The sequence below is a fragment of the Ochlerotatus camptorhynchus genome, unplaced genomic scaffold (assembly GCF_037179485.1).
Source record: "Ochlerotatus camptorhynchus isolate MF236.1 unplaced genomic scaffold, CSIRO-AGI_Acam_v1.1 ptg000204l, whole genome shotgun sequence".
In the NCBI taxonomy this organism is placed as follows: Eukaryota; Metazoa; Arthropoda; class Insecta; order Diptera; family Culicidae; genus Ochlerotatus; species Ochlerotatus camptorhynchus.
Window position 1 is genome coordinate 1,748,255 of NW_027040694.1, and position 17,304 is coordinate 1,765,558.

General features: G+C 32.3%; 1 protein-coding gene across 4 annotated transcripts in view; it reads left to right on the forward strand.

Annotated features, from left to right (window-relative positions):
- Positions 1–17,304, forward strand: part of vari (MAGUK p55 subfamily member vari) — a 139,601-nt gene that overhangs the window by 28,743 nt on the left and 93,554 nt on the right. The window contains exon 2 of one of the 4 annotated variants that reach the window (XM_065224081.1): positions 8,080–8,476. The exons of the other annotated variants lie outside the window; for them this stretch is intronic. Within the exon in view, the coding sequence (XP_065080153.1) occupies positions 8,380–8,476 (97 nt within the window). The 5' untranslated portion in view covers positions 8,080–8,379. The remainder of the gene's footprint in view (positions 1–8,079; positions 8,477–17,304) is intronic. 4 annotated transcript variants of the gene reach the window in all.

Here is a 17,304-nt window from a genome sequence, read left to right on the forward strand (position 1 = left end):
ACGTCGGAAGTGTTTGGCAAAAGCGACGAGTATGAAGGAAAATACACTTTTGCCAATATAACGAAAATAATAATGGATCATAATTTGTGATCCATCAATTGATAATAGTTAAACAGTTTGATAAAAAAAATCGGACAATACATTATATGACATGACTTTACATTGTACATATTGTGACTTAGAGAATATGTTATGAAATATTTCAAAAGTTGAATGACAACTTGTCAGCATCTTCAAGTGACAAATGTCCATATAAGCAAAGATATCTTCCTCCAAGCACTAACAGAATGGTTCATCTAGGGTTTCCAAATTTCCCTGGAAAAAGCGATTTCCCGGGAATTCCCAGGATCCAAGGAATCAAACAACAATGAGCATTAAAGTTGTTTTGTTTTGTCAGAAATGCCCGATCGGTGTTTTTGGAACTATTTTGAAGTTCACGTAATATCCTTAAAAATCTTTAAACTTTCGCTGGAATTCCTTGAAATTCTCTTCTCAAAGTTCCCACAATTTTCAGGTGTTAATAGAACTGCCTTGAAGTTTTTTTCGGTTTAAAAACTACCCTGATGCTAACGAAACTTTCCTTAAAATCGTTTTTATTTTCTTGGACCCAAAAGTTGCCTCAATTTTTCTAATGATCATGGATCTTCTCTAAAGTCTCTGAAACTTTTCTGCAATTCTAGGAGTGCTTGAAACTTATTCAATTTTTATTTTAAATTTCCCTGCAGGCTATGGAACTGTCCTGGGGTGTTTCTGATCTTCCTTGAAGTACTCGGAACTTCTGTAAAATTCTTCCAAATCTCCTAAAGCTCTTGGTACTGCCCTGAATTTAATAGAACTATCCTAAGAACCCCTATTTCTTCCCCTGAACTTCTGTGAGGATCTCAAAATATTTCTGAACTTTTCTGAACATCGCTGAAGTTACCTAGATTCCTTGAAAATTTGGGAAAAATTTCCGCAATTTACCAGAAATTAAGGGAACTGCAATGATCTTCCCTGAGGTTCCCATAAATCTTGAATTTGCCCTGAAGCCTACGATACTTTTTTTTAAACGCTCCCGCATTTTCCTAATGTTCATAAAACTTTTCATAGAGATTCAAACTAGGTTCCTGTTTGATCTCGGTTTGGATTCTGTTTATTATTGATGTGTATGGGAAGCTGCCAAGATCATCTGTGGCTTTCAATTCTCACCATTTTAGTTTTCCTTTGACGGTTGCAAGTTCAAGAAAAATCGTCAGCGGTTTTAAAACAATTGTTATGTAAATATCAGCTGAAAGCAAAATTAAAGTCATTGAAACCTGAAGGCTGCTCAACTTGAGTTGCTCTTCTAGACAGTGTTTTGCCTGAAGGTTTAATTGCCAACAAAGGTATGAATTTGTTTATTGTGTGGCATGCACAATGATGCTCATTGCCCAGGGAAGTCAAGAAAATTTCAAACCCTGAAGATTAACTTGACCGGATTGGGAATTGAACCCGCTGCGAATTAATTAATGTAGATCTTAGATTTTCAATAAAGTTCTCGAAAATTTTCTGAATTTAATGGAATTATCGAATCTAATTCTTCAACATCTTAAAACTTACTCAAAAATTCTAGACTTTCCTGATGTTATTAGAACTGCACAAAAGATTTCCGAACTTCGCTAAGTTTTCTAGACTTCTCTGAATTTCTCTGTATTTGTTTTAAGTTTCTGCAATTTTCCGTAATTTTCTTAATGTTTTGAAAACTTCTTTGTAACTTTCGGAACTTCCTTTAAAATTTCATTTAGTATCTGAATTTTTATGATCTTCTTTGAAATATTTGGTACTTTGAAGTTGCCAATATTTTATAATGTTCCTTCAATTTTCCTGAAATCCATTAAACTCTCATGAAGATCCTGCAATGTTCCTGAAGTTTACAGAACATTCTTGGAGTATCTCGTACTTCCTCGGAACTCCTTGAAACTCCTTCCTGCATTTTTTCTGAAGCTAATGGGTCAGCTGTGAGGTTCTCTGTGCTTCTGCACAAAGTACTCGAATCTTACCTGAATATAATGAAATTACCTTAACATTTCTAATAAATTGCCATGACAATCACGGAGCTTCCCTTAAAATGTTCCCACATTATGCTGATACTCATGTGACTTCCCAAACGTTTCCGACATGTTTCTGAAGCCCTCGCAAGTTTGCAGAAGTTTTATAAAATCCCGAAACAACTTCAAAGTTCCAGCAATGTCCTTGAAATTAATTGAACTGGCCTTAGGTTCTCTGATGTTCTCCGAGCTTCCCTAAAGTTCTCTCAATTATCCTGAAGTTCTTCGTACGGTCCTGAAATCAATGGAACTTTCATGAAAACCTTTAAACTTCCCTGAACTTCTTTGAAGTTTCCGAAATATTATTAATAAATTATGATGTTTTCTTAATTTCTCTGGAGTCCTTTGGACATTCCTGAAATACCCGGATCTTTGTAAGGGCTCTCTAAATTTTCCAGAATTTAATGTATCGATCTTGAATTTATTGATATGGACTTTCATAAAATTTTAGGAACTTCCATGAAATCTTAAGATCTCTGAAAATCTCGTAGGACCTAGGTTCTCTGAACTACTTGGATCTTCTTTAAAGATTTAACATTTTCCACTTCTTCCTAGTTGCTGTAGTTTTCCTGCAGATAATGGAGGAATGATTTGGATAATTTGAAGCAAAACTTCTCAGAATGTTCCAAAAGTTTTTGGAGTTTCCCTTTTGTTTCCACGATATGTTCCAGGTATGAAATTTGCCTTCCTGGGCACTTGGTTGCTGTCAGTGATTAATAACCAATTGGTAATCGACGTTCTTCGGTGATTGAATATTGTAATAAAATCAATGAATAAAAAAACCACACAAACATATGTACATAAATACGTTAATAATCAATAGAGAAAAGAAAATAATGAGTAAATAGAAAAAAAAAAACTTAAAAAACAATAATAAAATAAACCAAAAAAAAAATCATAAAAATACTTAATAGAAAAATACAAAAGGTAAAAAAAAATATTAATATTAAATCAAAAATTAATAATTAAATAAATAAATCAATAAATAAAGTAATAAAGTATTAAATTTGTTTATTTATTTTATTTTTATTTATTCATATATTCATAAATTTTTCTTTTAAATTATTATTTTTCATGATATATTTTTTATTTATTTATTTATTCATAGCTAAATTAATTTTTTTCATTGATTTATTTATGTATTCATTTTCTAGTGTATTTATTGATTGATTTATATACATATATATTTTTTTTTATTTAATTATTTTTACCACTTATTTATTTATTTATTTCTTTATTTTTTTATTTATATATTTATTTATTGTATTTTTATTCATTCATTCATTTTATTTTATTTATTTATTTATTTATTTATTTATTTATATATATATTTCTTTATTTATTAATTTATTTATTTATTTTTTTACTTATTTATTTATTTGTATATTTAATAAATAAATAAATAGATGAATAAATTAATAAACAAATCAAAAAATATATATATAAATTAATTAATAAATAAAATAAATGAATGAATAAAAAATACAATAAATAAATATATAAATAAAAAAATAAAAAAAAATCATAAATGAAAGATAAAATTAAATTAATATAAAAATACTAAATCAATAAATAAATACACTAGTAAATGAATAATTAAATAAATCAATGAATAAATTAATTCCTAAATGAAAAAGTGAATAAATAAATAAATATATCAATAAAAAAAATTTACAAGAAAAAATAAATGAATAAATAAATTAATAAAAATAAAATAAATAAACAAATTTATTACTTTATTAATAAATTAGTAAAAAAATTAAAAATTGATAAGTTTATAAATAAAAAAATTAATTAATATATTAAAAAATAATTAAATAAATAAATAAATAAATAAATGAATAACTTAATTTATTAAAAAAAGATAAAAAAGAAGCAAATTAATGGGAAAATTTATAAATAAATAAATAAATAAATAAATAAAAAATTAAAAATCAATAAATAAAAAAATTAAATAAATAAATATATAAATAAATAAATTGATTAATAAATACACAAATAAGTAAATAAAAAAAATATTTAAAAAACTAACTAAAAAATTAAATTATAAAAAAAGGAAATAAGAAAATAAATGAATAAATAAATAATTAAATAAAAACAAAATTAAAAACCAAACGGACAGATAAAAAATGGGAACAGACATAAACAAATTAGTAAATAAATTAACAAATAAGCATATAAATAAATTAATAAATAATTTTATAAGAAAATGAATAAATAAATGTTCAAAAAAAAATTTAAATAAATTAATTTATAAAAAAGGAAATAAATTACAATAAAATTAAAAATGAAATAAATAAATGTATAACAAAGGAAAAAAAAATGAATAAAAAAATAATTTATTAAAAGGAAAATACAAAAAAATTTTAAGATTAAACGAATTGATAAAAAAATAAGTACATTTTTTAACAAATAAGTTAATTATTTTATAAAAAATCAATTAATTAATAAATTACTGAATAAATAAATTCATAAATAAGTAAAAAATTAATTAATGAAAATATTAATAAATTAAAAAATAAACAAATAAATGAATAAATTAAAAAAATAAATAAATAAATAAATAAATAAATAAATTTATAAGTAAATTTATAAATAAATTATAAATTGAAATATAAATAAAAAATAAAAAAAAAATAAATAATTTCATAAATCAGTATATTATTTAATTGATTTACTTATACAGTTTTCAATAAATATATAAATATATTTTAATATAAACATAGAAATAATTAAATAAAGCAATAAATAAATAAAGAAATAAAAAAAATCAGAGAAAAATAAATGTTTGTATGAATTACTAAATAAATCACAAAATAAAATAATCAATAAATAAATAAATAAGAAAATATATAAATAAATGAATCAATAAATAAAAAAACGACTAAATGAATTAGAAAGTTAGCAATAAATCAATAAATCAATGAATAAATAAATTAGTCAAAAAATATTTACATAAACAAAAAAGTTTGAACATACTGAGAGGTAAGCACATATCATCGGTAAGAGACGTGTGTGAGAAAATTTGCGAAAAAATCTACGGATGTATTTGGCTAATGACATTTGAGTTTCGAATCCGTTCCTCACCCTAGTCTTTTTGCGCAAGCGTTCTCTGATACAAAACAATCGTCTATTATCGACGATATGTGCTTGTACCGCAACCACTCAGTATCAGTCGATGTGAATTTATGAATTTATTAATAAAAAAATAAAAAAAAAAACTAAAGAATAAATAAATGAATCAGTCAATTAATAAATGAATCAGTAAATCACTAAAGAAAAAAATATTTAAAAATAAATAAATCAATCTGTAAATGAATAAATAAATAAGAAAAAAATACATAAATCAATATAAAAAAAATTAATTAAGAAAATAAATAAAATATTAAATAAATGAACAAATGAATCAAAAAATAAAATTTTGAATTCAAAAATAAATCAATAAACAAAAAAACTAAATAACAAATAAATAAATAAATAAATAGAAACATTAATTAAAAAAATAAATAAAAGAATATAAGAATGAAAAAATAAACAAATAAAATAATAAATAAATCAATAAATAAATAAATTAATAACTAAATTAATAAATAAATAAATAAATAAATAAATAAATAAATAAATAAATAAATAAATAAATAAATAAATTAATTAATAAATAAATAAATAAATAAATAAATGCATAAATAAATAAATAAATAAATAAATAAATAAATAAATAAATAAAAAAATAAATATATAAATAAATCAATAAATAAATAAATAAATAAAAATATAAATAAATAAATAAATGAATAAATAAATAAATAAATAAATAAATAAATAAATAAATAAATAAATAAATAAATAAATAAATAAATAAATAAATAAATAAATAAATAAATATATAAATAAATAAATAAATAAATAAATAAATAAACAAACAAATTAATAACTAAATAAATAAATAAATAATTAAATAAATAAATGAAAGAATCCATAAATCAATAAATAAATAAATAATTCAATAAATAATAAAATAAATAAATAGGTAATTGAAAATATAAATAAATAAATAAATAAACAAATAAATGAATAAATTAATAAATAAATAAATAGATATATGAATAAATAAAGAAACAATTAAATGCATAAAGATTAAAAAAATAAATAAATAGATCAATCAATCAATAAATAAAAATAAAAAATCCATAATAAACAAATAAATTTAGATATAAAAAATTAATAAATAAATAAATAAAAATAAAAAAGTAACTACCAACTTTTGGTCATTTTGACTTAAAAATAATGTATTTAAAAATATTTTTTATAAAAAAGGAACAAAAAAAAAACAATGATGAACAAGACCGTGGCAAAAAATCCCTTAAATATATCCGAAAAATACTGCTAGGGGAAATGGCTCTAACGTTGGCCTATGGATCTAAGATTGGGCATCACTAAAAATCTGCTATTTATCAATTTTATCTAGATGAACGCGTCATTGGGACGGTACTAATGTATATTTGTTTGGTCGCTATTGAAAATTTAGTCGATTGCTGAATTTATGTATGGGCCCAACTTTTCCAATATTTTTGGAAAAATCAAAATGTATTTTTTACGGAGTGGTAAGCTTCCCCTTAAAAGTTTCATTAGGGGAAATGGATGTAATGTCGGCTTAAATGCCCCTAATTTTGGCCTATATATAAATTTAGCAACCGACTAAATTTTCAGTAGCGTCCAAAAATATCCATTAGTACCGTCCCAATTACGCGTTCATCTAGATAAAATTGATAAATAGGGGATTTTTAGCGATGAGCTCAATGTTACATCCATAGGCCAACATTAGAGCCATTTTCCCTGTTTATTCCATTTTCGACCATTTCACTAAGGTGATAATTTTGGACATCTGCAATGTTGACTTTCGAAACACATTCATAGTCACGGCTAACTTTGGGAGTAGGGGCAGGTGGCAGGTGCTTGAATTCTTTTAAAACATCTCCGCCATTTCAATCTTTTTGTCAGTTGTATAAAAAAAGTTTTCACTATTACCACACATGTACTGTCAAATACCGACGGCACGGGAGCCAGAGCTCTAACTTTTCGGTAGATGTAAAATTCCAGTCGATTCCAGCTAAAACAGATGAATTATTCTTTAGAAAAAAATCAATCATAATCTCTAACCATCTTCTCCGATGGCGTTTCCCAAGCTCATGATTGAGCTGTCAGTTGATTACATATGTAGGCCACCGCCGGCTTCCCCGTGTCACCCACTCACTCACCAGCCAGGATCGCCAACCACGCGTCACTACAATGCGGTACATGAGCCCGAGCAAACGAGTGCGAGTGAGTGTGTGGTCGGTCGGTTGGTCGGTCGGAAGGACGGCTAGATGGGGTGTCGGAAAAGCGTGATTTTCCACCGCGTGTAACGAAAAATTTGACGCATCATCAGTAACAGTAACAACAACAACAGTAACAACAACAACAACAACAACGGCAGCAGCAGCAGCTGAGGGAGAGTTCGTTCAAGTCAGCAACGCCGCCGTTTAGTTAGTCAGTATCCAAACTTTTCTCGACCGGTTCGGGCGTGTGGTGGGCGTCTTTTTCCTTTGGCGACGAGCACGCGTGTGGTTTTTCATTTTTCGGGGATCAGTCGTACGCAGAAAATTGAATTTTCTCCTTCAAACCCGACGGAAGTCAGGAAAACGTCTGTGAAGTGGACACATTTGTCAGATAGCTTCTCGGCAGAACGCAAGTGGAGGTTAAATTACTCGCAGACAAGTGGCGCTTAATTGAGAGCAAGAGCGTTGGTGTCTTCTTTCCCTTCCACGGACGGAGGGTCAGTTTGTGAGTGGTTGGTTGTATTTTTAGCGGAAAATTTCCTCAATTTCAGCTATTTTCACTCCGGTTCACGCAAATACGTTTGATTTTCATTATTTTTTTTTTGCGTTCGTTTGATGTGCGATTGATGGGTGTGTGTTTTGTTTTATTGGAGAGATGAGGGATGAGACGATAAACAGATTATGATTTATTCCAGTAATTCCGAGTGATTATTTAGTTGATTCCGGTGTTATGCCGATCGGTGTGCAGTGTGAAGTGAATATGAGTTGTTGCTTATGTTGTTGATTTTGAAGATTCTGTTTATCTGCCGAAGATGAGAGTGAAAATTGCCGCAAACCCGTGATCTATGGATTGTTGATTTGGTGAATTATTTTCTTTTGTGTATCGCTCACGTGTGTCGCAAACCTTCTGGATGCTGTGGATTTGGTGTGAATGGAAAATGATCTAATCAACAAATCGACCGAACGAACGAACGAACAACAACGCGACTCTCGAAATGGTTCGTTTTGGCAAGAAAGAAAGCGCCGAGAGACGTCAGCTGTTGGCCAGTATGAACTCGATGCAGTACAACAGTACCAAGCAGATCGATAATGGTGAGTTTTGAATTTTCCTTGCTTTTAAGTCTGAGAAAAAGTGCGTTCCGGGGCGTCAATTTGTGATGTGGGTACCTTCGCACCGGTAGAAAGCAAAGCAAAAGAAATAAGCGAGCACTTCTAAGTGGTTTATTTTTAAGTTTGTTGCTCATCAATGATGGTAGGTTGTTCGTTGTTGGATGAAACTAATCCTTGGTGAAGCTCCATTTCGTATGTAGGTTAAACTGCGGAAAAGGGGTACCTCGAAGTGAAACAAAATATGTTGACTCGTTTGATTTATTTAAAGTGGAAAGGTATTCTCGTCATCTCGATTTCACGTGAGCAGTGCGTGCTTAAATGTTTGCGAAAAATGTACAGATCACGGTGTATGATATTTCGCTTCGTTCCAAGTATTTTCGCAGTCTTCACTCGAGCAATATTTAGCTTGTTCTTATGAACTCTTTTCCACTAAAAGCATCTGCGACTTATCTATTTTAGCAGTGGGAAATGGTTGTAGAAGGTCGTTTTCTTAAAAACATCCGATTTGTGTCGATTTTGTTGGGAGTTGGGATACCCTTAAAATTCAAAATTTCTTGTGAACATGCAATGAGTATGTTATTGATGGATCATCTAATCCTGTAACTTAGGGTTCTTGAAAACATTCAAGTAGGAGTTTTCCAAAAAAGATTTAAATATTTGTGTGGTGGATGATTGAGTATCTATAGGGCTCCTTATCATGCATTCCACAGTTCGTAGATCTTTCTCCAGTTGGTCTAACCACATAGCTCGCTGCGCTCCTCAGTGTCTTGTACCAACCGAATACGAGGAACAAATCATTTTTGCGGGATTGTTGTCCACCAGTCTCGCAACGTGTCCCGACCATTGTTATTTCCAGCTTCACCGACTTTCTAGTTCTACTGGGTTCGCCATAGAGCTACGCCAGCTTGTGATTCATTCATTTTAAAAGAACATCCAAGAGGATGCAATTCAATCATGTCGAAAATCTCATGTAATTTTTATGGCCGCAAAAATAAACAAATGCAGTAAAATCAGTGTAATGTCAGTTCATGCCCTGTAATAATGATAATTTTTGTCCTTTGGCAAGTAATATTACACCATATTTTCGACACGATTGAAGTGCATGCACTTTAATGTGATATCAAAATTAATTTCATTGCTTAAGTTGATTCAAAGCACGCGTAGTTCAAAACTCCTAGTGTTCGCAGGTCCTCCTCGAGCATTGACCATGTTGACGTATAGAACTAACGGTCTTATCAGTTTCTTGTCCATTGTAATCTTAAGACGGAGGCGAAGTTTATCAGACCTCAGGTTCTTGTGGAGTCCGTACCAGGGATGTCAGATACTGTTTTTTTTTCCTTTATTAAAAAGGCTTTCAGCCATTGGCTGGTTCGCCTTGGGTAAGATACTGTCGAAAAATGTCTGTACGGAAGCTGATGAAAGCTGATGGGAGGGGGTTAGGTTCAAAGTTAGAGCTTGGTTGCAAATACTCAAGTCGCATAATAACATATTTTTCGTAATACCCAGGCAACCATAAGCCGTACCAGCGTACAAATAGAATCGTAAATTGCTACTGATAAAGTCAACATCGCATACAATAATGAGATGCGCCGTATAATGTTTAAGTTAAGTAGCAAAGAATGCAAATTTTTGACCTATTGGCAATGATCCATTTTTGTATCGTGCCGTATCACAGATAAACTTGGATGAAGTTGCAAGGTTTTTGAAACTGAAATTGTTATTACAGATTTGATCGTAAATCTTGTCTTATCAAATCGTTGAAAATTAAGCATCAATTAACTCGTATAAGATTCCCCACATAACCACAGGTAGCATAAGAATGTCGCATTTGAGTTTATATCAAATGAAAATCCCATAGGACTATACGAGCATTCCATATTGTTGCAATTCAAGTTGAAATTAATGCAAATCTGCGATCCAAATTCGATTTTCTCAGCTGCTCTTTGAAAGATTATAAATGGTTACACCTCTCTATTGCGTGCAATCAAACTAAGCGACTATTTGCATATTACCATATATGGTTGTCATATGCTATGACTCATAGGATGTGTGTGGAGTTTCCGTGGAAGTTTAGTTAGTTTAGCTTTATTATAGAGACGGTCAGCACCTGGCTGGTTCGTCTTTCCGGGAAAAGAGGATGGAAGCTTTTGAAGTAAGCCCCTAGTTACAGAGTTTTGGAAGGTGGAGGTTCCAGTAGGGAACAAGCGCCTAGTTTCGGAGTTGGGGGTTCCAGAAGGGTTGTTGAACGTGCCAAGTTACCACAGGGGGGCCCAGTCGGGAATCATGGAATTCGAGCGGTTAAGCGGTGAAATTCGCCGAACTTTGGTTCTTTTGTTCGCGATGTGTCTGTAGTTAGCGATTCAGCTGTTTTTTTTTGTTCGTGCGTGGTGTCAAAGAAAAACATTGTCGATTGTGAGCAAGATCCGGGCAAATTTGTGATTGCTAAGCTTGTGAACAACAACTACGCTAGTTGGAAGTTCCAAATGGAGATGTTTTTGGTACGGGAGGAGCTTTGGCATGTCGTGGTGGATGCAAAAACGGAGCCTGTAACTGATGCTTGGCGAAAAGCGGACAGGAAAGCCCGTGCTACTTTGAGACTGTGCATTAAGGAGAGCCAGTATGTTCTAATAAAGGATTGCGACAGTGCAAAGGCGGTGTGGTACGCTTTCTTTGAAGGTATACCACGAGTAGTCAACAGCAACGTCACAACTGTCTCTTTTAAATCGAATCTGTGATGCGAAGGTAGGCGAGACTGGGGAAACATCTGCTGGAGCTGGACGCATTGTTCGAGCACTTGACGAATGCCGGATTGGAACTAACGAAGAAGCTGAAGATTGCCATGATGTTGCATCTGCTCTGGAGGTGCGTCCGGATGAAGATATACGTTGGTTCGGTCGAAGCTCATCAATGATTACCACAAACGCTTGGAGCAAGTTTTGAAAACGGAGAAACTAAACAAAGAAAAAATTTGCTTTTCTGTAAGAATCCGGGCCATTTCAAAAAGGATTTCCGGAAGTGGCAGAGCGTGAAGTAAAAACACGGCGATGGTGAACCTTCCGGTGGCAAACAGTGCATGTTGGGGATAAAGTCAGTGCAGTGGCGAAGTTGAATTGTTTGTGGATAGTCGAAAATAGGGCATCTTGCCATATGACCAATAGTGAAAGTTTTTTTGCTGAGTGAAAAGCCGCCGTGTGTTACACTGATGATGGCGGATGGAAATTGCTCGAAGTCTGGCGGTGTCGGAGAAAGAATTGTGAAGGGAGTTAACGGAACCGGAGACCTGATATGAAACCTGAAATGATATTTTATGGTTCAATCCTATGCCTCAAAGTATTCGATTCGGCAGGTCATTCATACTTGAATTTATCAAGAAGAGTAAAGAAGTAATTCTTGCTACTAAACAAGATGTAGAAAAGGAAATGAGTGAATCAACGCCAGTGAATGTTGAACTTTCGAACGACAAGTTTATACTTGTTGATTTCGATTTTGTCCTTAGTATGGTAGAAGGAAGAGTCCTAACTTATATGACTGGAAATTCGTCTATGTAGAATTGTCCAATATGTGGAGCATCTCTAAATATAATGAATGACATAGATAAATTGTTTTGTTTTTGCAAGCCTAAAAATATAAACTAATACTTAGACTGATTATAAGTCTGAAACTGTTTCCTATGAGTAGCTTCAAATGCGTAGAAGAAGAACATGACAGTTACGTTCATGAATGGAAAGTGTGTTTTAAAAAAATAAAAAATAAAGGTTCAACGTTTATTTATCTTTATAATCATAATAAAATAAAGTATTCTTGCTCGTGAGATTAATTATTCAAATAAGGACCTAATCCAAGTAGCAGCTGTCATCCACAACTGTAATTTTATATACTTGCTAATCTATCTGATTTCATCGTACTTCACGTTTTGGCTGTATCCCGTAGGAACGTATTTTTCACATTTAGGATTCAATTATGGACAGAAGTAAATACATGAGGTAGTTAGGATTTCAAAGAATGAGAATCCAGCCCAGAACATGTGAAAAATTACATTAAAAATATTATTGTGCCATCAGCGTGAAGGAATTCAAGAAAAAATAAAAATTTATTAAATAGCATTAATTTTTCACCAGAAAAGCTCAAAACTACCTCTCACTCATCTGGCCATATCTCAAAAACTATTTGTCCAGATCATTTGCCCTTGGAAACACATAAAGTAGAAGAGTTTTCCAAAGTGTGGTGAAAATTTGAGCTCAAAATATTAAGAAATAAAAAATCCCGTCCATGGTGAAAATAGGCTATTTTTTGACAATTTGGATACCTGCTGGTAATCAGTCTGTTTACTGTACACACTTAGAAATTACTAATTTTACACGTGACGGAATCCATCTCTGACATAAAAGATGAGACGTAAACAAACATGTCATGTAATATTAAGTGCTCCGAGACTTAAAAGTTCGTTGCTCGACGAAAAGTACGTTTGATTGAGCTATATTTCGCGCCTGTTGTGACTCAAATTGTGTCAAAATTGACGCTCGTATATGTCACTCTCAGAGCACCTAAATTTACATGAATTTTTCTAAGTGTGTAGTTACTATAACAAAAACAAAATGTTTGTACATATATAAGAATTTATAAAAAAAACCCTTCAAGCTGACGTTCTAATATCTTATTTGGTTATTATTTGGTTATGGAGTAATCTCTTCTGAAAGTGGAAATTTTTAAAAATCTCGAATATCCAGGGTTGTAGCCCAGAAGGATCTAGGCACTTGAGAGCAAAATCAAAAAAGGCGTTGGCTCAGAATTCCAAAATAAGCATTTTGGCCAAGTTTGGCTCAAATCGGTGTCCATGTAAATATCATTTGAAGCTAATAGGAAAACTTCAAGAGGATATGTGTCGATTCTGTGGTATAGAAAAGGAAGACTCTGAACACCTCCTATACTCTTGTGCAGCAATCTTCAATAAAAGGCGTATTTTTCTGGATAAGGGGCTGGCAGAACCCTTTGATATTTGGAATGCAGGTCCCAGTAAAGTAGTACATTTCATTCGAAATGTAATACCTGGCTGGGAAAATGCTTTTGGTCAGTCTATGTCGGTCGCTTCACAAAATAGTGATAGGACATAACTGATAAAGCAATATAAAAACGGGGAATATCACAATAGATGAAAGTAATGGTCGCAGTGATAAATACACCCAACATGGAGAAAAAAAATGATTGCCCTGAAAAGAACCTTTTGATATGAATTTTAGTTGGGACATGTTCAGAAATTTAACTCTTTTGGAATATCTTGGTGGCCCTGAAAAGGGCCGATCAACGTTGCCAGATATACCGATTTCCGAACTAGATACCGATATACAGATAAGAATCCTTAGAATACCGATTTTTGAATTTGTATACCGATTTATACCGATTTTTTTTGAATGGTCAACATTATTATTGCCTTAAATTACTTTGACAGACTTGTGTCTTTTTGAATAACCTAAAATTTTGAAACCCTGAAAATTCTTTAAAAAATCATCTTTGAAAATGTCATATGCTTGATACTCTTTTGACTAATGTTTCCATTTCTTCACCGTTTTTGGCTACTCATGAATCGAGAAACTGTCGATGGCTCTTTCCGGTTATTCCTAGGGAATTGCGAAATACTTTTTAAACATTATTTAACTTCCTAAAGTTTTTGTTCATTTTTTGCTTCTTGAATTTTCGTCCAACTTTCGCCTGGATTTTTCTTCCACCTTACACCATAATTTATTTTTCGATTCCTCCCGAAAACTATTTGCATCTGCAGCGATCGCTCAAATGGTTCTTCTTTCTTCTCACACCAGTTTTTTCAACTTTCCCTGAACTTCTGGGATGTTTCCAGATTTTTATTGCGGATTCACACTAGCTGCAGGAACTTGTAAGAAGTTCTGAAACTTCAGAAAAGTCTAGACTTTTGAGTAAGTTCCGAAAAACTCAAGATAGTTTCAATAACTTCTGTTCAAATTCCAAAACCCGAAAATTTCAGGAAAGTCCAGCGAACTCCAGTGAACTTACGAAAACATCAGAAATATTTTGGAAACTTCACAAGTTCAAAGAACTTCAGGGAAATTTAATGGTTTTCAGGAAAGTTTCATTTGTTTCAGAGAATCGAGAGAACTTTAGAGAATCTCCGTGAACGTCAGGACGGATCAATTAATTTAAAGGAAATGCTGATATTTTATTGGATTTCCAGGCAATTTTCCACAAATTTAGGAAACGTAAGGGAAGTAACATGAACATTAGAACACTGTGAGAGCATTTTATGGGAAGTTCCGTGCTTTTGAATGGTAGTGCCAAAAATTAACATTTTAAAAATTGGGAAGATCAGAGATCTTTAACGCTAATGATACAATAAATTCAAGAAAATTGTGAGAAATGTCGTAATCTTCAAGAAAGTCCAGATACCAGATAGCCTCATTATAATCAGGGAGGTTCCGAGAACTTGGAGGATGATCAGAGAACTCTAAAACAGCCCCATTAACTTCAAGAAAATTACAAGAACTTTTGAGGAGTTCCGTGGAATTATGGAATATTCCTAAGTGTATTTCAGGAATGTTCCGAAAACTTCAGGGGCATTTCTAGGTCTTCAGGGATGTTTTATGCATATCAGAAAAATTTGCTGGATCATTAGAACATCCCCCAGAAATCTCTTTCTTCCGGAATTATGTCCTTGTAGGCTTCTGAATTTCTCCAGAAGTTTCTTGCAATCTACCTAAGGAAGTGTCTGCCAGCGTCTTCAGGAAGTTTCTTCCGTCTTCTTCTGAAAGTGTGTCCATAAGCCATAGGTTTCCGACTTTTATTGGAAGGTTTTTCCGAACTTTTTTTGGCTTCCCCTAGAACTGGCTACTTCTGGAATTTACTTCCATTTTCTGAAAGTTTTCTGGCTTCCTTTGGATGTGACATCCGATTTTTTTCCGATGGTTTCTTTGAATATCCACAAGAAGTTTTTCAATTCTTGTCTTGGTAGTTCCCGGATGTTTCTCCGACTTTTCTTAGAACTTTCCTCAAATTTCGTCCAGAAGAGCTTCTTTCTTCTTTCTCTGGATGTTCCTTCAGAAGCTAATTCAAACATTCCCCGGAGTTTTCTTTCAGAATTTTCCGATCATAGTCCAAAAGTTAAAATTTTCGCTTTCAAAACAGCTAAAATATAAAATAAATTAAAATAGTAAATACCGATTTTTTAAAAACTTTGTTACCGATAAACTTTAAAACAATCTGGCAACGCTGGGGCCGATGGTAGTACAGACTTAAAGATGATGATGACGTGCAGCTGGATATTCTTCGGTTCAATTATTGGGCACAAGCAAGAGTATCGGCCGGTCTGCTGCTGGATAAGGGTTGAACAGGTGTCTGTGACAGGTTGGAAGGCCACAGAATAACAGTGTCCACCCAGCTAAAGCTCCTCCCCTTTTTAGTTTTCTCGTTTAACTCCTTCTCTCAACAAGTTCGGTAAATCTTAGACTTTAGCAGAAGGACGCTTAACACTTTTTTTTTGCGAATTTATGATTCTGTTTCACGTCATGGCTCATCTCTATGCCTGTTCAGATAAATTAGTACTTTTATTTATTTTCTCTACTGCGCAAAATCAAACGAGCAGAAATACGCGCTCGAATAATTGAAAATTCGATCAACATTTAATCGAATAGCTGGAAAAATCTTTACGATTAATCGTTAATCGAATAATTGAACTTTTAGGCATCCCTAGAAAATAGTGTAATTTCATGTTTTTTGGTGGTCATTCGAAAATGTCGAACAGAAGAATTGCAACCAGCAAGTACCTATAACCCAAGAACCTAAAGCGGTGCGATGCTAGTTTTCATTGTTATGACAACGACTGAATTAAGGGGTTTTGAGGCAGAGAGGTGAAAGTCAATTCTCTTAATCGATTTTCTCTTGATCGATTTTCTCTTTCGATGACCATGGCTTCACTAGCCTATTTCGCACTATTTCTGCTATGCTCTTCTATCATCCAAAACAACAAACCTATCAATGAATGTGTTTGCCGTCGAGTGATTATCGAAACAGAAAGTCGATGAAGAGAATCGATCAAAATCACTTGCACCCCTGCTTCCAAGTTTGGTTACAAGATTACAACTCTGGAGAGAATTTTATGTGGTTGTTGGGGGCGTGCGATTCTAAATATGGCGATCAGTGTGCAAAATGTTACGCAATTGCATTCTCCCTATTCGCACACGCCCGAAGATCGGAGGCGAATGCCACTTCGACTTATTTCGTCTGCTAACGACTCTCTGATGACAGTGTTGGGGAAGCCGCAATGCTACATCAACATGTTTCGTCTGATGACTGTGTTTGGGAAGCAGCATATGCATGTACTTAATTGGTGGATTTGTTGGTTATTTCGACACTTTTGGAAAATGCTTGACATTTACCACTTTTTCAATAGTTTTTTTTTGTTGAAAATCAACAGTCAAAAGCATCAAAATTATTGAAATTGGTCCAGGAGCAACTGAGTTATTAACGTTCAAAATCTTTCATAATTTCGTAACATGTTCCATTTTCGGTTTTCACAAAGTTTACCCCCATATAGAAATCACAGACGTAGTCCTTCGTCAAAATATCGAACCCATCATGCAACGATCAAGAGTAGATAATTTACATGATGTCTTCATTCGTGCCATGCATGAATCGGACCCACTGATCAGTTCCATTTGGATGGCGAAAAGACGACAGAATAAAGTGTTTCTGCATTATTCCGACATCGTGAAAAGTTTCATGATATTTGAAAATTCTGTAAGCTGTTCAATAACTGACACTAATAACTGAAATGCATTGGAGGAATT